The sequence below is a fragment of the Barbatula barbatula genome, assembly GCF_947034865.1.
Source record: "Barbatula barbatula genome assembly, chromosome: 3".
NCBI classification, from domain to species: Eukaryota; Metazoa; Chordata; class Actinopteri; order Cypriniformes; family Nemacheilidae; genus Barbatula; species Barbatula barbatula.
Genome location: NC_136764.1, coordinates 15,431,329 through 15,455,688, shown reverse-complemented (window position 1 = coordinate 15,455,688; position 24,360 = coordinate 15,431,329). Strand labels below are relative to the sequence as shown.

Genomic DNA, 24,360 nt, shown 5'->3' with positions numbered 1-24,360 from the left:
CACGTCCACGATGCACTTGTCTTGTTCGCTGTGCTCAACATTGCTGGATAAATTCATACATCATGCATGTGAACTGTGAAGTACACACTCTTATGATTTCAATCATGCGTACCATTGGTCACATGCACACAAACGTGTGTCCAGAAATCATTTTACTCTTGTGTCCTGCATGCACACATGTTCTTCTTTGAAGTGAAAAAGCATTGGAGTGACGGATTCCAATTTGACTTCCTCGGATATGTATTCTAAAGGACAAACAAAATGTAATCTGTCTGTTGACATGATTACCCCAGTTCTAATCCGTTGGCGGATGATTTACGGTGGTTTCTCTCGGAGAGCAGTAACTGCAGACTCAGTGCGTGTCTCTCAATGATTAGAGCCTTAAGATCCCTCCCAGGATACCAGGGAACAAGAGTTAACCAGAGCAAAGCAGGTCTCCTGCATAAAAATGTAGGCCACAAGGTTTAGTCTTGACAGAATTCCCGCTACTTTCTAGTTGAAAATGAGACCGCGTTGGGGTTGAAAGTTGAAATCACATTATCTTAAGTAGATAATAGCAAAGTCTCAGTTCACACACAGAAGGACCTTCTTTAAAAAGCTCTTAGTGCTTAATGAAGAGTTGAGTGGTGAACCTGATATCACACAGGAAGGCTGGTATCCTCCTAATCTTTTTTTTTGCAGTCCTGGCTGGAACTGAATATGTAGAAACCACTTCTTCAAATAGATAGGAAGCTTCCCCTAAATCACATTGTAATAACTCATCCAGCTTGGATGAGCGACAGGTCAGACAAACAAAAAGATAAAACAAGCCATAATCTTTTTTTATGAATGATTTCCTCATTCGGCTGATTGTTGTTCTGTAAATGAGTGCAATCTCTAAAGTTGACCATCCCATTCAGTATATTGATTGTATACAAAAAGCATTAGCATTTCATAGTGTGTTAGAGAGCCATCAGATTATGAAGACATGTTTTGGAAGTAAATAGAAGTGGCAGTCACCGTGCAATGGAGCAATGTTATCCTGTGGCTATGGAGGTCTGTTAATCAGATATCAATACAGCACTCCGTTTAAAGACTTCACCACAGACCTTAGTCCTGAGGGAGAAGAGTGAATGTGAGACTCCAAAAACCTGGGATTCGGCTGATAGTTACGGATCTGTTTTGACTGTGTGTGGAATATCACAGATTTAAGGAGATTAAGTCCAGTTACAGGTCTTTAAATTTGGACTTTCTCGTTTTCTTAATCATTTTATTTAGATTTAGTTGCGTCTGATATTACTTACTTGAGGGAAGAATATGTTTGGTTAGTTAATAATTAATGATTAATAAAACCTTCTGCAAGGATCATTTGTCTTTATCTTATCATAGTGCTTGTTTTTCATTGATGTATTATTAGTGTTTTCAGGTCTTTTTGACCTAGCAAATATACAGGTTAATGGTTTTATTGTAAACTAAATTGTAATGACATCTGCTGTAAACCCCACATTTAAAATTCTGTCATGATTTAATCACTCTCAGCGAGAGGTTGCACTAGATTTTTTTATTTTCTGTCATTTTGACAGACAGGCTGGTGAAAAACAACATTATCTATTATTACCCGTCACTATGGTGCAAGGAAGCAAGTTCTAATTAGCATGTTCGTGATGTCATCACGCGGTACTTGCGTAAAAAAAATCTGTCAATGACAGAGAATGTTCAGTTAACGCGACCTCTACTCTCAACTTAGTATTTTTTTTCTTGTCGCCTTCTGACTTGAGAATACGTGAAATTTCGCGCGGTCTTTTTCTGGTCCTTGCCATTACAAGTTCTCTTTCATTGTGTGATTGAGATGTTTTTTATTTAGGTAAACTAGGCCTATCCCTTTATGTGTTTTGTTACCAAAGCCCTCATTTAGCTTTCTTTTAGAGAGGATAAAGGTTGAATGAATAGTGTAAACCTAATTCTAAAAATAAATTGTTTCTGCATATTGCACATGATTTGTACCTATTTAGAATGTATATCTGACACCCTTGGGCTATTACATATGATATTATAAACATTTTGTAATGTGATGCCAGCAAGACCATTTGTTTTAACAACTGCTTTGATGTGTCGTGGTAGTATTTAGAGATCGACCAATATGGGTTTTTCTAGAACCTATGCAGTTGCCGATGTTTAGAGGTCAGGGTCAGCCGATGGCTGATATGTGCTGGCTATTTTTAGGGCCAATATTTAGAAGTTTTCCCCTTCGTTTGCATGCTTAATGTCAGACTAATAATAAGTGGATGCACAACATTTCTAATTAGATTTTTGTTCAGCCATCAGACAGCAATTAGAATTAGAACAGACTAGTCTTATTTAATTAACACTGCATATAGGAATATATAGTCTGTCTGATATTTGACCTGTGTTTTGACCTGCATAACCTTATATGTTTTGCTTATAGTCAATATATTTTCTTGTACAGCTGCTTTGTAACAATGAAAATTCTAAAAAGCTCTACTAAACAGAAGAAACATTCATGGTTAGCATTTTAGTAGTGCCTTCATCTTCAATTCAGTCTATAATTCCAATATTCAATACACATTAAAACAATTAGACACTAATTGAAAAAAGTGTAAAAGAAACAAAACTAGTGGTGCAACTACTAAAGTCAGTAATAAAACAAGAACAATTTCACAAATTAGCATAGATGAACAGCCTGCAACATAAAATTATAAATAAAGAAAGCAAGAAAGGCCAAAAGTATTCAGGTGCAGAAATGTAAAAATTAAGTTTAAAACAATGCAATAATGCTTACTGCATAAGTTAAATACAGATGATTAGCAGACAGAAGCAGGTATTATAGGCTGCTGTCTCTTTAAGACTTAAGTTATATGCACGGACCAAATAATGACACACATCCGGTTTCTTTCTCAGCTGTATATGTTAACTTAAGACATAACTCACTGTGTTTACCAGAATACTTGCCAAAATGGGTATTTGAACATAACTGTGTGTGTGTATGTATCCATCCATCCCTTGAGGCGTTTTCTGAAACACAGTATCTGAATCGGGGTCAGTTGTGGCCTGGTGGTTAGATCGTTGGGCTTGTGATCAGAAGGTTGCCGGTTCTAATCTCAGTGCCAGCAGGTCATGACTGAAGGGCCCTTGAGCAAGACACCTTACCCCTGATTGCTCTGCAGTAATGTGTCACTGTATAAAACTACTTGTAAGTCGCTTTGGATAAAAGCGTCTGCCAAATGAATAAATGTAAATGTAAATGAATCGCGCCTCTCACTCTCTCTCTCTGCTTTGAGCGCAGAAAACTGAGTGCGAGTCTCAAAACGTGTGCAAATAATAAACTTTCACTCTATGGTGGTTAAACTTCGCAGTTAATCAGCGAATCACATACGTCTGTACTGATCACCGATCATCTACGATCCGTTGCATCCCTAACCAATTTTTGTTTGCATTACGTTACACAGTTGATGGAAAAAGAGGCAGATGCGCATATTCTTGAGCTGAATTTTCATTAATGCAAATAAGGATGGAAACCTGACTATTGTCTGAATCAAACCATGCTTCTGAACAAATGTCATACACCGTTCTGGGCTGCTCCAGCTCAGGACAGCTCTGTGTCTTCGAGCACAGTGCTGTCTGTAAGCAGAGTAATGTAGCCCTCAATCACACTGCAGTGTTTTTGAGAGCTGCCGCCTTCTCCACCCCATGGACAGAGTGAATTTCTCAGACTCAGATACAGGAAAAATTAAACAGAACTTATAACATTGGGGCTAATATGTTAACAAGCAAGCTGCTGATCAATTTCGACTACAGTCCTTAAAGTTAACTGCAAGGTAGCTAAACTTCAACCAGCTGTAGCATTATACCAGTTTCCATGCTATTTGTTTCTTCATTCACTAAGTGAAGCAACACTTCATAGTTTACTAGTAATATAGGGTAGATATACGGATGGGTTTCTGCAGCGGCTCGCGCATAATTCAATTCAATTCAATTTTATTTATATAGCGCTTTTCACAATTTGCATTGTTCCAAAGCAGCTTTACAGGGGAAAAACGAAAAACCCAAGAAAGGGTAAAACACACTACATGGTGTGTTATATAATAAATCCAATTATTCTAGTAAATAATATCTAATGTCAGCATCTCCTGGTGGTTTATTTAGCATATTTGCATTAAGTAAATCCTTGGCTGAAAAGATGCGTTTTTAATCTAGATTTAAATTGGGCGACTGTGTCTGATCCTCGAATAATATCAGGAAGGCTATTCCAGAGTTTAGGTGCTACGTATGAGAAAGCTCGACCCCCTTTGGTGGATTTAGTTATTCTAGGTATTATCAAAAGTCCTGCGTTTTGAGATCTTAGAGAGCGTGATGGGTTGTAGTGTGATAGAAGCTCTGTTAGGTAGGTAGGGGCTAAACCCTTTAAGGCTTTATAAGTGATTAAAAGAACTTTAAAGTCAATACGATACTTAATGGGTAGCCAGTGAAGGGTTGATAAAATTGTGGTTATGTGATCGTATTTTCTGGACCTGGTTAGAACTCTGGCAGCTGCGTTCTGAACTAACTGTAGTTTGTTTATTGATGATGCAGGACAACCACTAAGTAGCGCATTACAGTAGTCAAGTCTTGAGGTCATAAATGCATGAATAAGCTTCTCCGCGTCAGCAACACACAGAATATTTCGTAACTTGGCAACATTTCTTAGGTGGAAAAAGGCTGTTTTTGTGACATTTGAGATGTGATTTCGAAATGACAGTTTGTTGTCTAATATAACGCCTAGATCTTTTACTGTATTTGTTGGAGTAACAGTACATCCTTCAACTTGCAGTTTATAATCAGAAATATTTGTTTTGCGTGTCTTTGGTCCGCAATAAGTAATATTTCTGTTTTATTAGAATTTAAAAGAAGGAAATTACAGGTCATCCAATGTTGTATATCTTCAATGCACTCTGCCAATTTGGAAAGCTGGGGGGAATCATCTGGTCTTGATGAGATATATAGCTGGGTATCATCTGCATAGCAATGGAAGCTAATTCCATGTTTTTTAATAATGTTTCCGAGGGGAAGCATGTATATGGAGAACAGCACGGGTCCCAGAACCGATCCCTGAGGTAATCCATAATTTAAATGCATTAGATTGGATGATTCCCCATTTAAATGGACAAATTGATGTCTGTCTGACAAGTACGATATAAACCACTGTAGTGCCTGTCCCTCAATAACGGTATAATTGTGTAAGCGATCTAGAAGTATGTTATGGTCTACAGTATCGAATGCAGCACTAAGGTCAAGCAGGACCAGGAGTGAGATGTTACCTTTATCTGATGTTATAAGCAGGTCGTTTGTAATTTTAACGAGCGCAGTTTCAGTGCTATGATGCGATCTAAAACCTGACTGAAATTTTTCGTGCATGTTGTTATTTTGTAAGAAAGAGCACAACTGAGTGCACACTTCTTTTTCTAGTATTTTAGACAGGTATGGGAGATTTGAAATCGTTCTATAGTTTCCTAGTTCATTTGGATCTAAGTTTGGTTTCTTGATTAGAGGCTTAATGACGGCCATCTTAAAGGGTCCTGGGACATGGCCTAGATTAATTGACGAGTTGATAATGTTATAGATGGGCTCAATTGCAACAGGTAGTAGCTCTTTTAATAATTTAGTTGGTATGGGGTCTAATAAGCAAGTTGTAGGTTTAGAAGTTGCGATAAGTTGAATTAAATCTTCCTGTTTTATAGGGAAAAACGCTGGAGCCTTTGTTTTGGAGCGATGGTTGGTGCTAATTCATAGGACAGATTTGGAGGTTGAGTTTTTGCAATTTTGTCACGAATGTTTTCGATTTTCTCTGTAAAGAATTTCATGAATTCATTGCTACCGAGGTGTGGCGGAATAGCCAGGTCAGGTGGAGTCTGTTTATTTGTTAATTTAGCGACTGTGCTAAATAGAAACCTTGGATTGTTTTTGTTGGTTTCTGTGAGGTTACGAAGGTGCTCAGCCTTTGCTGCTTTTAGTGCCTTTTTATAACAATTTGGACTCTCTTTCCACGCCATTTTAAAGACTTCTAATTGCGATTTTATCCATTTGCGTTCTAGTTTGCGAGTTTCTCTTTTAAGGGTGCGAGTGGTGCTATTGTACCATGGTGCAATATTTATCTCATTAATCTTTTTTGACTTCGTAGGTGCAACAGCTTCTAATGTATGAGAGAAAATAGTACCCAATTTCCTGGTCATGACATCGAGCGATTCGTTATTTATTGGTCTGGTTATTAAAGGAGTCAGATCTGGCAAGCTCTTTGCGAAGCTATCTTTAGTAGCGGAGGTGATTGTTCTACCCTGTCGATAACGAGTTAAAGGGCTGATTCCTGACGTGCGCAAAGTACCCGTTATAAGATGTGATCGGTGACATCGTGGCTTTGAGGCATAATATCTATATTGGTTAGATCGGCTCCGTGAGATATAATCAGGTCTAGTGTATGATTAAATCAATGAGTGGGTCCTTTAATGTGTTGTATTACCCCAAAAGATTGTAGTAGTTCTGTAAACGCCAGTGCTAATGCATCGTTAGCGCTATCTACGTGGATATTAAAATCTCCGACAATTAGTATTTTATCAACGTTAACCAATAGGTCCGATAGGAAGTCCGCAAACTCTTTCAGAAAATCAGTATAGGGACCAGGGGGTCTATACACCGTAGCCAATGTAAAAGAAAGCAAAGGTTTTTTACTTTTGTAAGGAATAATTATGTTCAACGCAAGAACTTCAAATGATTTAAATTTATGCTCTATTCTCTGAGTTACAGTAAGAAAGTTTCTAAATATTGTAGCGACGCCGCCACCCCGACCAACCGGACGTGGCTCATGCATATAGATAGCTTCGCATAAGGACTAGTGTTTGCGGTTGTTCACGCTGCCAACATCTCCTGGCCTAATGGTTAGGACTCGTGACCAGAAGGTTGCCGGTTTGATCCTCAGGGCACCTTACCCCTACTTGCTCCCTGAGCGTTGCAGTGATAGCTGCCCACTGTTCCGGGTGTACTTGTGTTCAGTGCGACATGTCTCTCTGGATGGGTTAAAGGCAGAGGTCACATTTCGGGTATGGGTCACCATAACTGACAAATAGGTAACTTTCAAAATGCATGAAACACTGTTGCACAGCCGCTTTAAATCTTGACTGACCAAAAGCTTGAGGGCAGGCATTCCGTTTTATGAAGTCAAAGGCCTGTCTAGAAAACCTATAGTCTGACTAGTGTATTAAATTGCCTGAGAAAGATTCATTTTGATTGACACTCTTTTCATTTTAAGATCATGTCTGCTTTACCTTCAATGTTTGTTCTATGTTTTACACCCAGGATTGTCAAAACAAAGTTTTTAATTTATATTAAAAATCAGTATAGCAATATATGAGCGATTTGCTGAGAGTTACAAAATCTTGCCCGTCCGCTTTTTATGCACTTCAATGAGATTTGCAAATGATGTTATGAAATATTCTTCTTAAAATTAAAATGAATACTGCTGGTATAGTGGACTTCACAATGTGTCAATGCATACGGTTATATGATGCATTTTAAATATTATATGTCTGAGTTATGATGATTCAGCACTTAAAAAAATTCATCTCATCATTGAAACCTCCCAACTATAACTTCAATTAGATACATTGATTTGCGACCTATTTTTGTTCTTATTTTTGACAGGTGGGTTGAAATCACCTTGAAGGTCCTGACACAAGTTTTATGTTTTTATGATGATGTGACAGCTAAAAATAGACAAACCATTAAAATATGTTTTAAGACCCCTGCATTCCCTCCCAGTGGTGTCCCAGGATATTTCTATGGGGTGGCCAAATGGGGCCAGTATAAATGTTAGGGTGGCACAATGCAAAAAATGTATATGCCTAAATCTAATGGTAAACAACAGTTTTAAAGGCAGAGTAGGCAATCCTGTCCAGAAACGTTTTTTGTTTTGCTGGTTGGAAGTCTCTTAACATCCTGATAAAAAACGTTTGACCAATTACTTTCCTCGGTCAGAGGGCAATGATATGTCATTTGTATATTTTCAGTCAGCGTATTTTGCATCCCACTGTGCACCCTGTTCACGCAGACATCATACGTCATCATTGTACTCATGTGCGATGTTCAGGCAACGGGACAACGGCGGACAGAGAGCACAGAGTACCTGGAGATGTTCGTTATTGTAGTAAAGTAATCACTTTGTACTGTAATGTTTTCCCACCTGTGAATGTGACATTACTTCACTGGAACCAATCCAACAGCTTCTGGTCTGCGCTCGTGATTTGGAGTAAGCGTGGCTTTGGATGGTGATTCGCAAGAGGGAGGGATTGTATGATATCACTGCTCGCAGGCAAACATTAGCATTTTCCAAATTATCTACTCTGCCTTTAATACTGAGAACATACAGTTATTACTATTTATTATATAGAACCAAATAGAAAACTCCATAATTCAACAGCAATTACCCTCATGTTTACTGGGAGTGCAAGTTCAGTTAAAATCAGAGTACTAGGGGTTGACCGATTATCGAACTGGCTGATTATCAACGTTGATATTAAGCATTTTTTGATTATCGACACCGGTCATTTTAAAAGCCGATTTGCAGATAAAGTAATTTAATTTTGAAATGCATTTTTTGGCTCGGATGCAGCCAAGGATTTAGTGAGAGCTGTCGGAACATGACACTCTAGTCTTTTTCCTAGAGTAATGCCCGCCCACCACCCATCTGATTTGTTGGGAGTCACAAGTCTGGCCAATCAACGCAGGAGGCGTGTGGAAGGAATGGACTTTCTCGCACTTAAAGCATTCACTTGTTCAAGCTGCTTCAGTGATCGCGCATCAGTTGACGGAATAGGCATTTACACATTATTTAAGTCATGCCAATTCACAAATTTAAAGCATCAAGTACTCGATCGCGTGCTCTCAAAAGACGATCTTCAGTCAGTGCACTCGGGTAATGCACGCACACAGGACACAGCCGCCACTCAAACTGCTTGCAACAAGTGTCAGAATGAGTTATATTCGCAACTTTTTACACATAAATGTTCAGACACACACGTTATAATGCCTGACTTGGCGAATATACACTTAAGCACAGTCAGTTTTTTTATTACCGTGGAGAAAGACTTAAATACTCCAATTATTTTGGTCATACCAATAAGACTAATACATGACTCGAAACTGTGATTGCTCTACTTTTATTTGTCTGTACTCATTATCTACAAAATGTTTTCCTTTCGTTAAAGAATGAAAATATACAGGCTGTGCTTTCTGCCGTCTCTCTCTGCGTGCATCTTTCTGAAACGCGTCATTAAAATATATTACAAACTCAGCGAATACTCATCATAGAAATGTAAAGCATATGTCTGATTGAAAGCTTGAAGTGTCTACTTTTAAATGATCCAATTAATATTAACATTCTCGGATTATGTATTATATATGAAAGTAAATATAGGTACAGTTTCTCCCGCATCAGCTGGTTATGTGATCTCATCCTTGCCCAGAGCACTCTATTTCACATGATCTGCGCAAGACCTAAACAATGGCACAATAAAACACTCGCTGCACATTTGTGGCGGATCTTCAGACAGTCCTAAACAACAAGGAAAGGTTTACATTCCCTTTAAAAGGTTTGATTGTAAAGCCTGATACGCCATAGCTCCTGCAAATTTTCCCCTGTGTGCGCCAATGTTAATTTTGACAGCAAATTCTGATTTAGTCTTTTGAAAAACACACCATTTAGTTGTAGTAATATTTTATTCATCTGAAATCTTTTAGTCTTAGTCAAGTTTTAGTTGACTAAATATTGGTCTGTTGTTCCTTCAATTTAGTTTTGTACTTTGAAGAACTTTGGGAAGCTGTAGAGATGGCCTGCTGCTGGGTTGCACTAGCAGCACTAGCTTTATTTCCTCATGGCCCATGGTCATCTTTGCCATCAGACTTCTTCTGTATCTGTAAGGGGGAATTAAGTTGTATTTTTTTTCTTTCTTGCCCATTCTCCTCAGATCTCACGCTCACAACATCCACTAAGATTGTACACATTTGACTCAATTTGAGGACATTGAATATTTATGCTCCTATTAATTCAGCGAGACAATTGTCTTATCAATACAGTTCAGAGGTGGTTTCCTTTAGCTTCTATTTTATTCCAAGTTTAGCGGAAACATGGTGGTTTATCTGATAAAATAACCTTAGCATGTATGCTTACCTTCGAGTGTAATTCTTGATGAGTCATATGTAAATGTCGCCTAAAGTTGGTGGTGTTCTTACCAGCGATTTTTGCTCCATATGGTCTTGTCGTCCTTGTTGTCATATGTGAAGTGTGACCAGAATTTTTCGTTTTCGTCCCACAAAAAGAGTAGTTCTGATTGGATCTCTTCTCCATTCGTCCCTCCCTAACATGTATTTTGTGTGTGTAGAGTTGTGAGTCTGTGCTTTGTATGTGGGTTTGTTTGAACCTGTGTGCATTGTCTGTCTTCTGTGTTTTCACCTTTTTTGTTTTTACTAAATGTTTCATGTACTGCTGCGTTTTAACAATAAAATTTTTAAAAAGCACTATATAAATAAAGTCGAGTTGAGTTGAACATGGCAACACAGCAAAATAGCGCTCCGTAAAGGTGCTTCCCATGCAAAGATAACACAGCGCACCTGTCACCCGACAAAAAAGACTTTAGTCAGCCTGTAGATCGCAGAGAAACGATAGTATCGAGGGTCGGGGAAATTTTACGCATTTATCTATATGACAAGCTGGATTTGTGGACATTGGAAAAAATAGAAAAATACATAAAAACTGCATTTAAACCTGGGCGAAGCAAAAATCATACAAAAACCAAACATACAAAAAGCAACGTATATTGACAGTATGTGATGTATTGTTATCTTGTTTATTTAGTTTTTCGTGTTCTTGATAACAAAACAAGCACATAGGTCTATTTTACTTTTGTGAACGTCTGTATGCTGACAGCTGAGAAAAGGTGCTGTTCTTCTCTAACTCCCGGTAACAAAACCCAGATCTGACAAGAATATCTGGCTTTATTGTTTATAATTTCGATAATATATAAAGTAAACAGGCTTGATACCTCCATGCCGACTGTTAATTGATCCTAAAAATAAAGATGGAGACATTGTAGTCCTTGTTGTACTGTTTATTACGTGACCGTCATCTGAGGAAGATATTTAATAATCCTGCTGATCATCATCATATAAATATTGTTTTCTTTGTCGTTTCATGGTCAGTGTCCGTCTTGTTTTGCTTTGCATTTGCGTTGCATTTGCATCAATAAATTAAATCAACTAAGGTAGCCTAAAATAAGGAATTACATTGCATTTAAAAAAAAAAACATCTGTGCACATTTATTTACAGGCGATGACCCTATTTGAAGTTCTTAGGAGGAAAGTACAGGTATGGAAAGCTTTAGGTATTGATAAAGTACCAGTCTTATGCTAATGCCAAACTTAAACAAGATACTCAAACATAAACATTGGTTGCAGTGAAAAGTAAATTTTATCGTTCAAATTGTTGAAATCAGCAGTAGTTAGCCTAATATATTTCTATCGAACGAAGAACCACTCCGAACAAGTTTTTTTAATAAATTAATTAATCATTTAATATTACATTGTTTTTTTTATACCAACTTACTGTATGTACACCCCTCACATTTTTGTAAATATTTTATTATATCTTATCATGTGACAACACTGAAGAAATGACAGTTTGCTGCAATGTAAAGTAGTGAGTGTACAGCTTGTATAACAGTGTAAATCTGCTGTCCCCTCAAAATAACACGACACACAGCCATTAATGTCTAAACTGCTGGCACCAAAAGTGAGTACACCCCAAAGCTGTGTCATGTGATTCGTTAGTGTTACAAGGTCTCAGGTGTGAATGGAATTTAATGAAATTTGGTGTTATCGCTCTCACTCTCTCATACTTTTTACTGGAAGTTCAACATGGCACCTAATGGCAAAGATCTCTCTGAGGATCTGAAAAAAAGAATTGTTGCACTACAGAAAGATGGCCTAGGCCAGGGCCAGTCAACTGGCGCGCCAATCATCTTTTCCTTCAAATAAGCGGAGAGACTTGGAGAGAATGGTATGCTTTTATGGAGTTTTTTTGTCTCTTTCTTATGCAATCAAAAGTTCTGTGTTTGAGAGTAAACACAGTAAAAAATTTAAGATCTCAAAAAATCTGAAATCGATAACAAAATTATTTGCATTGCGTGAAATCTTTTCTTTGTGCACTTCAAAAACTTTTCATCACGAAACTACAAATACTGGTCTCTTTTTTGCCGTCTCTTTTTGCGGGTTTAAAACTTTTGGTAGCGAGTTGAATTTTTTTTGCGAGTGAAGCTGTATCTCTACCCACCAAGATGAAAGGGCTTTTTCTATTGGTCATTCCCGATTGAAGTGACAATATCATCACGCCCACTACGTTTTCCCTCTTCCGCCAGTCTGACAGAAGAGCGAGTTTCCAGCAGAATTGGCAAACAACAGTTCGTTTACGTATACTGGGTAAGATAACTAATTTAATATCTTAAACTGTATCAAGTGAACTTAATTATTATGCTTTCCTATCTAAATACGTAACGGTAGCTGAGTCTGTCTGAATCGGCAGACTGACCGACCAGTCATGCGGAAAATCGCCTGATTCCGGTGTTGTGCCGAATTTGTACTCCCCGCAAAATTACAACTCCCCTTATTGAAATTGATTGGGGATTAGCTGAACCGGTCCCTGGTCGAACACTAGTTTTCAGAATCTGTAAATATAGAGCGCAAGGTACTTTTATTTTGACGGGTCAGCGTCAAGGCGCTGTCGTAATAGACATTTGAGTTTCAGTGTGTGTAGTTCAGTGATGATAGTTTTTCTCAAACAGGGAAAACAGTTAAATGCACTCGAAATAAACTCTCAGGGAAACTCTGGACATGATGTTCATGTGTTTATGTCCTCATACAGGGAGACATACAAATCCATGAGTGTCACGAGTGTAGCAAGTTAAACTGTCCAACATATTCACTCTTACACTCAGAAGCGGCAGGTGACAGATTTAAATAGCAGGATTCCGTGGCCGCATCATGGAAAGCCAAGCAAGCACCAGGACAAACACACTTCACACAAACCAGTCGCTCTGTCAAATGCACTTGAAAAACTGTATCACACTCGCGAGACCTTGCAGCACTGCAAGAGTGATTCAAAAGCATTCACACTCTCACGTTGCTTCAATGTCATACGCCAATGGCTCAACGCTGAATGACGTTGAACACACCTCTTGATTTAGACAGAGAAGATCATCGTCTTCGTGATTCCGTTGAAAAGTGGATTGAGCATGCGTATAAGATCGTCATATCGCCCACCCCTAAGCAATGGGTTATATTCCTATTCACAGCTGCGAGATGACATATGGTTCTATGGTTACCAGTGTGTCAATCAACCTATCACATCATCGTAATAGTCAAATTGTATGTAAACCTCAGCTAAAATGTGTGATCGATCAACATGTGAGCAAAAGAAAAAGCTAAATTTATATCCAATATTTCTTAGCGACTGGCATAATCTCAGCCAAATAGTAACGTATTATCTTCGATCTTCTTTTTGTTTTTTGGTGAGTTACAGCCCAGCGTTTAAGGTGATTATCTGAGCCTTCTCTGAAGACTAAGCAGCACATTTCAGGCCTAGGAATTTAAAATACTTGGTGAACAAAGGGAAACCAGAGATGTGGGAATCACCCCACCAATGTGCATTATACAAATATTTTTACTTATTACCGTGGAGCTCCATGTGATACAGCGTGTATTTTCAGCCCTGTTACCCAATCTCTTCATGCATAGAAGAACTATATCCCTCTGCTATTTTCTCTCTTGGCCAAATGTTGAACAGCATAGCCAACCACAACACTGCACACTGACTCTTAAACGGTCATTTCCCCTTCTTGTGAAAAGGACTGCTTCCCTAAATTATTTTAAACGGTTCCTGTGTATTTTGCAGGATTTGATTACTTTTTGATTTGTTAAAGTATAAATAAAAGTATAAAGCATAGGATTATCTGTCACATAATACTGTATAAAATTAAATATCCTGTTTACACATGACTGGGTGGTGGCTTTTAGGTGCTAAATGTTCATGATATAGTGATAATGATAAGTTCTTGGGGGTCCTTCTGTTGTTTTATTAGAGAATGCTGGCTGACCTCTTTGTCATATGTAATTCTTACCTTTTGTAACAGCTGGGAACAACCTTTATAAACTCCAGTGACCTCCTACTTTGGTCCAGTTCATGCTCTTGTCAATAATCTTTAAACTGATTTTCACTCTACACTGGAAAAATTATGATGTGCCTTAGTAGATTTTATGAAAAGAAATTATAAAAATATATTATGTTCCTGTTTTAATCAATATAGTTAAAATAATGTTAAAATATTGTGAATAAAATCTACTAATTTGGGCTGTTAAGAGTTTAATTATTTTGTTTGAGTAATTTTAATTGAAAAAATTATTAAATCAATCAAAATCAATTTTATAATTACAATTTTCATTTAAATGGGTCAAATTAAGCTTACTTATTTATATTGTTTTGAGACTATAGAAATATTTTTTGTAGATAAAACTACATTGGCAGTTGATCTGTAGTTCTCAGTATGCTTTGTATCTGAATGCATTAGGAGGTTAATTTTAACTGTCCTTTTACTGAAAGTGATCTTCAGTAAAAAGAAAGACTTGTTCGTGATTTTTTGTTGTTTTAACTTTGAGTTTAAGGAGAGTTTTGAAGTTTGGGTTTTTTAAGTTATTACAGTGGTTCTTAAGATTGGGGCTTGTGCCTAGGCTGAGGGAGGCACGATATTATGAAGTCACTTATTGAGCAGTAACTGTGCTAGTGCCAGTACAGAGACCACCGGTCTCTTACTTGACCATCTATGTTGTCATTTTTTTATTTCAATATGAAAGTAAGTGATCCGTGCAGTTTGAGTTTGACACATGTTTTTGTTCACTCTAATTTTGTTTTTGTTTACTTTAAGTAACAATCATTTGATATTTTAACAAAAATTAAATGCATTTGTTTTATTCTGGTCAGTAATTTTATAGCAGCAAATATCCTTTATTTTCAGGAAAGCAAAATGTTTTGAGGATTTTTTAAGGAAATTCTACAAGTTATTATTTTTGTGTATTTCTAGACATTTTTGCCAGTTCATTACATCTGTTAAGTGAGACATAAATCACATTTGTGATTTATTTCAATTATATTGAATAAGTTTAATATATTTCATTGCTGTTCATTTGTTAAGTATATTCGGATTCATTGGAACTTATGTTTTCTAAATAATTTCCTTGAGTTTTGCCCTGACCTCTGGTTAGTTTATAAGTTACACCAGTTGATTAACCGCACTTGCAACATTTGCTTTTTAACATGAGACTTATGTATTAAATTAAATGATTTAATTTCATTCTAAATGTTTAAGAGCTTAAGTTTCTCCATTTGTTTTAAGGCAACTGTAATTTGATTTTTTGCATCCAGACACGCATATTCCAGAAATATTTGCTCTTGAAAATCTGTCCTACTCTTTTAACAGATATCCAGGAATTTTATGAAGTGACCTTATTGGATAATAGATGTGGGGAATCTGTTGTGCCCGATGCAATGCCTCCAGTGAACCTGTGGGATTACTCCAGCATTCAAAGCACAACTGTGACTTCAGACACCCTGCCCAGCCTTAGCACCAGCATAGAGGTAAGATTGCCCCAACCTGTGTGAGGATTTGGCTAGGTGACCAGCTCATTTCTTATTGTCAGAATTAGATTACTTGTAAACAGTGCTCAGTATATTGTTTGATTTTATTTCAACTTAATATTTCATAGAAACCTTTTGCGGTTTGTGTTGAGACAATATCATGCTGTCCAATGCATCCTTAAACATTTTCAGCAACTCGCAAACAACTCGCTTGGAAAAGCAATGTTTTTGAAGGCGTTTCAAATTGTTTACTGGGCACACATTTCAGTCTTTCCCATTAAATTAGACGCCATTTGTTAAGAAGTGCATTTGTTCAGTAGGTGCTTCAAGATTTAATTTTTAACTGTTCTTAATCATGACTCTGTCGGCTCTGCACATGTGCATGTGTAATTGATAGTCAGGCCTTCTGGGAAACCGATTTCCTGCTCTGCATGTTATCAACACATTCCTCATTGTGCCGTTTTGTTGGGGTTCAGTGTAATCTTGCAGAGCATACTTGAATTCATTGCATGCTAATGCGTAATATACACAGAAACGGTCTGAAAAGACTGTATCTTCCTGCATTCAGAGACGGGGCATTTTAGGCTGGCTGGCTCTGCATGAAACACTGAGAACAAATACGACGCAGGAGTCTACTCCATGTGGCACTTACTGCCGTCTCCATGCTTTGCTCTTGGAATACTTTAGTAGCAGATGTTCTCTAGCCCTGGTGCAGAGGATTTAGCATATAGAACATCCTAAAAGAAATGAAAGAAAAATGACGAACACCGCTGTAATTGATATGTTTGATGTCTAGGAGTAGACAGACACGCAGACCCCTTCAGACTTCGGCTGCTGGATGTTTGCTCATTCAAGCTACATTTAAGAACTGTGTTCAATAACACACTCAAAAACTAGAAGAGGAAAGAACTGAAGTTGAATAGGGTATATGCCTGAATGTATAGGCTCTTGAATTTGTACCCATTATTTAGCGATGTCACCGATCACTATCTCATAACATGTACACTGCGCACTGCAGAAATCGGCCGTTTAAGCAGAACAATTACCTTGACTACTAAAGATATTTTCGCAAAGAGCTTGACGGATCTGACTACTTAAATAACCATACCAATAAATACAGAATCGCTCGATGACATGACCAGCAAATTGGGCATTATTTTCCCTAATACATTAGAAGCTGTCGCACCTATGAAGTCAAAAAAGATTAATGAGAAAAATATAGCACCATGGTACAATAGCACCACTTGCGCCCTTAAAAGAAAAACATGTTAACTGGAGCGCAAATGGAAACAAACCCAATTAGAGGTCTTTAAAATCACGTGGAAAGAGAGTGCAAACTGTTAGAAAAAGGCACTTAAAGCAGCAATGGCGGAGCACCTCCGTAACCTCATAGAAACTAACACAAACAATCCAAGGTTTTTATTTAGTACAGTTGCTAAATTTACAAAAAAATAGACATCACCTGACCTGGTTATTCCGCTGCACCTAGGTAGCAATGAATTCATAAAAAAATTTACGGAGAAAATCGAAAACATACGAGACAAAATAGTTAAAACTCAAACCCCTTTAGTATTTTTAATTACATAAATTAAGATATTAAAACTCCAGACTTTTGATAACACATATATAGGGCTGCAACAACGAATCGATAAAATCGATAAAAATCGATTATTAAAAACGTTGGCAACGAATTTCATTATCGATTCGTTGTATCGCGCGACTATAACGCGCGCCACATGTTTGAGTGGCGTGAGCGTGGCGTTTCTGTTGCGTGTCAGCTCTGTGGCGGCTGCGTCGTGTTTTCTGTATCTTTGCACACCAGCACCGTGCCTGACGCGGCGCTGGCGCGCTGCTGCTGCTATAGGTGACATAGAGGGAGGCCGCCGACAGACAAGGGACTTGTATTCACGACAACTTTTTTTCACATAACCTACAACTTCCAAAATCCGAAAAATGAGTAAGTAGGCTGTCTGTTTATTTAAATAACATTTCCAAATGTTTTGTAGCTTTATTACCTGATGTTGGACCGTCACTCAGATGACACACTAGACTACGTTGTTATTGTAGTGTGTCATATTTTTTTCCTTTTTTAATCACATTGTTAAGAGCATAAAAAACAAAAATAATTCAGTCACCAATACATTTTGGGGTTTAATACGAACCACAATTCGTATTAAGATGATTCTCAGATATGTTATTAAAGATGTAACGTAATCAATTGATGCACGAGTTTACTTTATGCAATATGTGTTTAAGATGGACATAAATTAATATTCCCATTCAATGCAATGTATCTTTTCATTGGATATAGCCTAAGCATTTTCTTGGAGGAAGATTTTATGGAAAAAAGTAGTTAATTGGAGTATTCATTTGCAACATTTTAGTAATAATATCTCATACTTAATAGGACTATTAATGTATAATTTATTTCAATATTCACTTGTTGTTTCTCCAAAAATGCATTATAAACATGATTTAAGTCCTGATGTTTTCTACAGTGGACATGTAAACCCCGTAACGTGTAGATGTTGGTTTAATGAAATTCAATTTGAAAATACGTTCAAATAAATGATGATTAGCTTTCAAACATCAAAATGGCATTCATTAATATGTATTCGTGTACAAAATTACATATAAACATCTTTTCCTATTCTATTTTGCCTGGAAACGCTTCCAACACGCTTGCGTGTCTCGTGAAAAATAGGCGTCGATTCAATTCCTAGCATGCGCGCGTTTTCCGTGCGGCTCGTCTCACGCAGGCAGTGTGCAAGCTCTAACCTGTTAACATGGGAGCCGATTTAAAAACGGTCACGCCAGGCTTCTGAGACGCTCACGCCACGCATCTAGTGTGTCACAGGACTAAAAAAAGTTGATCGCGCCGCGCAGCATAGCGGAGAAAAAATAAATAAAAAAAGCAGAGCGGAGGTAGAGGAAAGACCATCAGAGAGACCCGAAAAAATTCCAGAAAAAAACAGCAAACCATGAGAGGCTTCTTGATGGGAAATGCATCATGTAAACCACAGCCAGCTGTAATAATAATATAATAAGTAATAATAAAGCTTTTGAAATATGTTTTGCAATGTCAGTTCTATTTTTCAATAAAGGGTTGAAAATGAATGCTTTTAAAAATTTGTATCCGATTCATCGATTCATCGAACAAATAATCGACAGATTAATCGATTATTAAAATAATCGTTAGTTGCAGCTCTACACATATAATTACTAAATCCACCAAAGGAGGTCGAGCTTTCTCATACGTAGCACCTAAACTCTGGAATAGCCTCAGACACACTCGCCCAATTTAAATCTAGATTAAAGACACATCTTTTCAGCCAAGCATTCACTTCATGCAAAATATGCTAAATAAACCACCGGGAGACTGCATCTATTAGATATTATTTACTAGAATGATCTTGCTTGTTCTATAAACACCATGCTGTGTTTTACCTATTTTGTGCTTTTCAGTTTTTATTATTTTCTCCTGTAAAGCTGCTTTGGAACAATGCACAGTGTGAAAAGCGCTATATAAATAAAATTGAATTGAATTGTTATTGTTTTATACAACTGGACCACTATTTAGGCATGTAGTGGCCATTCTGGCCAATCAAACCATCTATATTTAGTAGACAAAGTCAAAACACCATTGCCTGCTTGCAGTGTAGACACCATGGCTTGACATTAAGCATTGTCATGTGGTTGTCCTAATACCATAAGTAAGAAAAATTACATTGATTTGTTTGTTCTGTTGAACACAAAAAGTGATATTTTAAATATAAGGTAGCATGCACAACAAATGACTAGAAGCTGGAAAACAATAAATGACTAGATAAATGTATAAGGTAGCATGCACAATATAAGGTAGCATGCACAATAAATGACTAGAAGCTGGAAAACATTCCTTATGCAATATTGCATAAGGAATGTTTTCCAGCTTCTAGTCATTTTATCATGGATTTCTTTTTACCATTAGCTTCATGTTATCATGTTAGCTCAGCTGTGCTGTCAGACATACAGGCTACTTTACAGCACTACTGTCAGCACAGACCTTTAAAGAGAGAGAGATGTGACCCTGTAATGACTTTTCTATATGTATGTATATGTGTGTGTGTGTCATATTTGTACTTTTTAAAATTCCAAATGTTAATGTAATTTGAACAGCAGCACAACCTTACTGCATAATAGTCGTCTTATCTGATGCCATTGGCTGATTTAAACATTTAATTTAGGCTGCTATATTTAACAGCGTGTTCATTTTATTCAGGTGTGAGGATGGTGGATCAGGAAAGACAGGGGAAAGCAACAGGTACATTTGGTGGAAGTGTAGAGGGAGCTTGACACCAACTTGATACCAACAGATTAATTTCTTAATAATATTAATATGGAAAAGGTGGGGGTGTAACGGTTACAATGATACACTTGTGTCACGTTTCGGTACGGATCGGTATGTTTTAGATACGGCAAAAAGAAAGAAATGGCAGAGAAATTTCCATGAATAAATTTTTATATATTTGTGTTCATATACCATATAATTATGGTAGGCTTACAGTAGCTGTCTGATATACTTTTAAAATCAACCTTTATTATTTCAAGCTCATACATGATGATGTCCGGCACACTTTTTTTATTTAGATGGTGGGGCGCCAAAACTGTTATCCCCCTAACATTGGGTAGTTGCGCCCCTGAGTATACTACAGTGTTTGCTACAGTTTATTAATTTACTTCAAGGGTACTACAATTTCCTTTAGCAAATACTATAGTACACTGCAGTATTTTTTGATTTTTTTTCAAGTTACTTGTCCGGTCGGGCAACCCCTGATTGACCAGTATCTAATCAACAGTTATGTAATACAACAGGTTTTAGACCAACAAATCCAGACCCAGTTTAGTCTGATTTTACGAAGTTTGAACAGTGTTTATTATGGCTCAAAAGTTTACTTGTAAGCCACTAAGTATACATTTACTACCCCTAAGCTAAGCCACAGGCAGAAACATTTTATTATTAGAGAATTGGTTACGTCAATGCAAAAATCGCTTATTCTGTATAATTCCTATTTGTCTTCAGCTCTATTTATGTTGTTATAAATAAAGAAAATATTAATAGTTCAAACTTTTAGTGGAATGTAGGTTGACTTTAACAGGGCACAAGTCACTCCTCTCTTCATTAAGTTACATTGGCTCCTTATAGTCTCTCGCATCAAATTCAAAGCTCTGCTCTTGGCCTACAAGATCACCACTGGTTCAGCACCCCATATATTCACTCGCTGATACAGATTTATGTACCTGCCTAATCACTACGCTCTGCAAACGAACAATGTCTTGTAGTGCCATCCCAAAAAGGGAAAGAAATCTTTCTCACGCACCTTCTCTTGATCTGTTCCACATTTGTGGAATGATCCGCCCACTGCTACAAGAACAGTAGATCCTGTAGACATCTTTAAGAATCGGCTGAAAACACATCTCTTCTGTCAGCACCTGACTTATTAGTTCTGACTTTTATCTCTTTTCTACTCTTTCTGTCCTTAAAAAAACTTAGCTTTGCATAGTGTGGTAGGCTATATGAGACCAGTTTTACTGCGCTTATGCTTTTTGTTGTGCCAATTACTTCCATTGTTTACTTCATTTGTAAGTCGCTTTGGATAAAAGCGTCTGCTGAATGACTAAATGTAAATGTAATGTTAAAAAAACTTTCACCTCTGCTGTACGTTTCAATGTCCTCTCTCTTTTCCCTCCTGTTTCTTTCTGTATTAATAATGGCCCTTTCAGGACTCTCCCCTCCTAAATGAAATTCTTCGTGTGCTCGCTAAAGCGAGATCTTCTTCCATTGAGCTGGACCAAGTAAGTATAATGCCGGCACGGGTCTGGTGGGTTGGGCATACCCCATGCCGCATGTCTGGGCCGCTCATTCCCCATGCTTCGTCAGTGGGGTTTGTTCTAAGAATAAAGGGACTTGTGTCATTGTGCTCCATTCATTTGGGCATGTCTCATGGGTCTACTGTGGACCTAGATCACAGCATTATCAGTGGGATATCATAAGATTTGTCAGGTTATGGTGACCAGCTTCTGAGTGGCATTTTTACAATGATGATTTTAATGATGTTTAGCAGCCTCACTTTTACACAGCCCAAATTTTGTGAATGTGATATTGCTGATAAGAATATAAAATTAGATTTTTTTGGGGGGGGTTTAACTTAAAAATATGTTTAAATGATCAAAGATTTCAGTTGTGAAAATGCCAGTTTGGTGGTTTTAAAATCATCTTAACACCATGTGTATTAAGTAACACCAATATTTAATGTTCTTAACCCTCTATTACTGTATGACTAACATTCTTATTAAAAATATGTACCAGCAGATTTTGTATTTTGCTTGTTTCAAATGTATTATTATAAGCACAAATATTACACCCAATGACTTTTATAAAACAAAACTGTTCTGATAAAGCTTCAAGTCTATTTGCATGTTTGGGACTAGGAAGATTGCGTAAACTGTTACTCATTTTTGCATTTAAATGGTTCATTTAAGATTCTCAGAGGCTTAAAGGTTTTTGTCATTGCTTTGTGATAATCAGTTAGTTGTGGATAGGCATTAGAGATGTTTATTTTCCAGTGTTGCTTTTCTTTGATGCTTTTCCTTGAACCTAAAACCTGTGTGCCATTCGAGTGGGCCCAAGTACAGAGCCTTCTTCTAAAGGGAAGGGCAAATCAAATATTTATTCTTACGCTGCATTTCAGAGAAATCTACCATTCACTACAGTATTAGCTATATAAAGCTTGCTTTTACACCGTCTGTTCAGTGTTAAAATGTGTGTGAGGTGACTGATGGTGGGACTGAATTTGCTGTGATCATACTTCAAATTTGCAAAGACAAACAGTTTCTCTGTGGGACATCTGAATTCTCTGTCTTTTGAGTTGTCACTTTCAAATCTGTTTTGATGTCATTTTTTTGGAGAATGTGCCTCAGTTGTGCATGAATTGCTAAATGTTCAGGAATCTACTACAATACCTTTTAAGTAAAATCTGAAATCATCTTTTGAGCTCAATATCATTCAACAAACAGTAGTCATGGCTATTAAACGTTAATTTGTTTATGTGCAGCAAAGCAATTGACTTGGACATAACCCCAACATCTAGAATTGTTTGTACATATGGTTTGGAAAGTATTTATTTTAGGTTATTTTTAAATGTATCACAATGGTTTTTATAGTTTGTTTATAAAACTGCAAATGTTTGTGAGCAGTAGTTTTTAAATAAAGCATATAACATTTTGCCATCAACAAGTTTACAGTGGGGTTGTCATGATTCTGCTGCATCATGTCATGTTTCTCTTAGTATAGTGGCAGGATCATGACAGAACCTCATGTTTTGTGTGGAGAGAGGCAATTATTGTTCTTATGGCCTTCCATACTCTCTCTCCTGTCTCGTCTTTGTTCCCATCCTCTCGTTACCCTCGTTATTGAATAATGCCCTTCACCTGTTTCCCTCTTGATTTGCTCCCTTATTTAATGCCCTTGTGTCTTCTGTCTTGTGCTGGTTCATTGTGGTTGTGTGGTGAGTCCACGTGTCTTGTCAAGTCTAGTTCAGTGTATTTGTAGTTCTTGTTTTGAGTTTATGTTAAGTCTTTGTGTAGTTAGTCTTAGTCATGTTATTGTATCCATGTTTTGTTCTGTTACCCCCTCGTGGGTTTTTGTTTTATTATTTATTAAATTATTTGTTAACCCCTTACCCGCTGTCTGCACCTGGGTCCTCTCTCCGTGTCTCACCACGAGAATCATGACAGGGGTTTAGAGATCCAGTAGTATTATAGGGACTTAAAAAAACCTAAACTAACCCTCTTCTCTCAACAGGTAGTGGTCTAGCTTTTGTTGAAACTAGTAACTTTGTTTTAGCATCTATTGTACTATTGCTCTTTGTATGACCTATTGCTTATTGCTCACCGAACTCTTTGTAAGTCGCTTTGGGTAAAAGCGACTTCTAAATAACTAAATGTAAATTTATACAGTATCATCAACCTCTGTGTTACATAATGATTTCTTTATCTATTAAAAATTATTAAACTTGTAAGAGTATTGAAGATCACCACACTGTAAAAACATGTCATAGACCACTGGGGATGAACCCATTAAACTCAATGGACCCCCGCCTTTCTGCCATTAGAGCTGCTCAAACATAACCGAGGTCATTAAGTTAACAGTGTTTTGAAGCAAGTTTTATTTCTATTACCACAATATTGTGAGAATTCATTTTGAAACCACTGATTACATTACCACTGATGTGATGTCTGAATATATGTACTTTTTCATTCCACTCTGGATTCTTACTGAATTTATGGGACTCCTAAATTTTCAAATTAAAGTACTTCATTATCTGTTCAAAGAGCACTGAACACAAAATGCGAGTGGGAAATTTTTAACCAAAAAAAGATTTGTTTGAATAGAGGCTGGAACAGGTCATACATAGTCTGGCAAATTGTATTGAATTATACTGTAATAAAACATTATCATGTCACACTTGTGATTTCCAGCCATCAAATTACAGTTGTTGAAATTTGTCCATATAAAATAATACTGCTTAACTGGCTCGAGTTATGCACAGTGACCGCATGTTTTCTGCATGCATGACTGCCCAAGCCTATGTCTCCTCTGGTTGGTGCCTGCCTAG

The 24,360-nt window shown here is 37.2% G+C and overlaps 1 protein-coding gene across 13 annotated transcripts in view; it reads left to right on the top strand.

Annotated features, from left to right (window-relative positions):
- Positions 1 to 24,360, top strand: part of dlg1b (discs large MAGUK scaffold protein 1b) — an 82,445-nt gene that overhangs the window by 3,543 nt on the left and 54,542 nt on the right. For all 13 annotated transcript variants that reach the window (XM_079453162.1, XM_079453161.1, XM_079453159.1 and 10 more), the window contains exon 3: positions 15,546 to 15,703. In XM_079453162.1, coding sequence (XP_079309288.1) covers positions 15,546 to 15,703 — 158 coding nt within the window. The remainder of the gene's footprint in view (positions 1 to 15,545; positions 15,704 to 24,360) is intronic.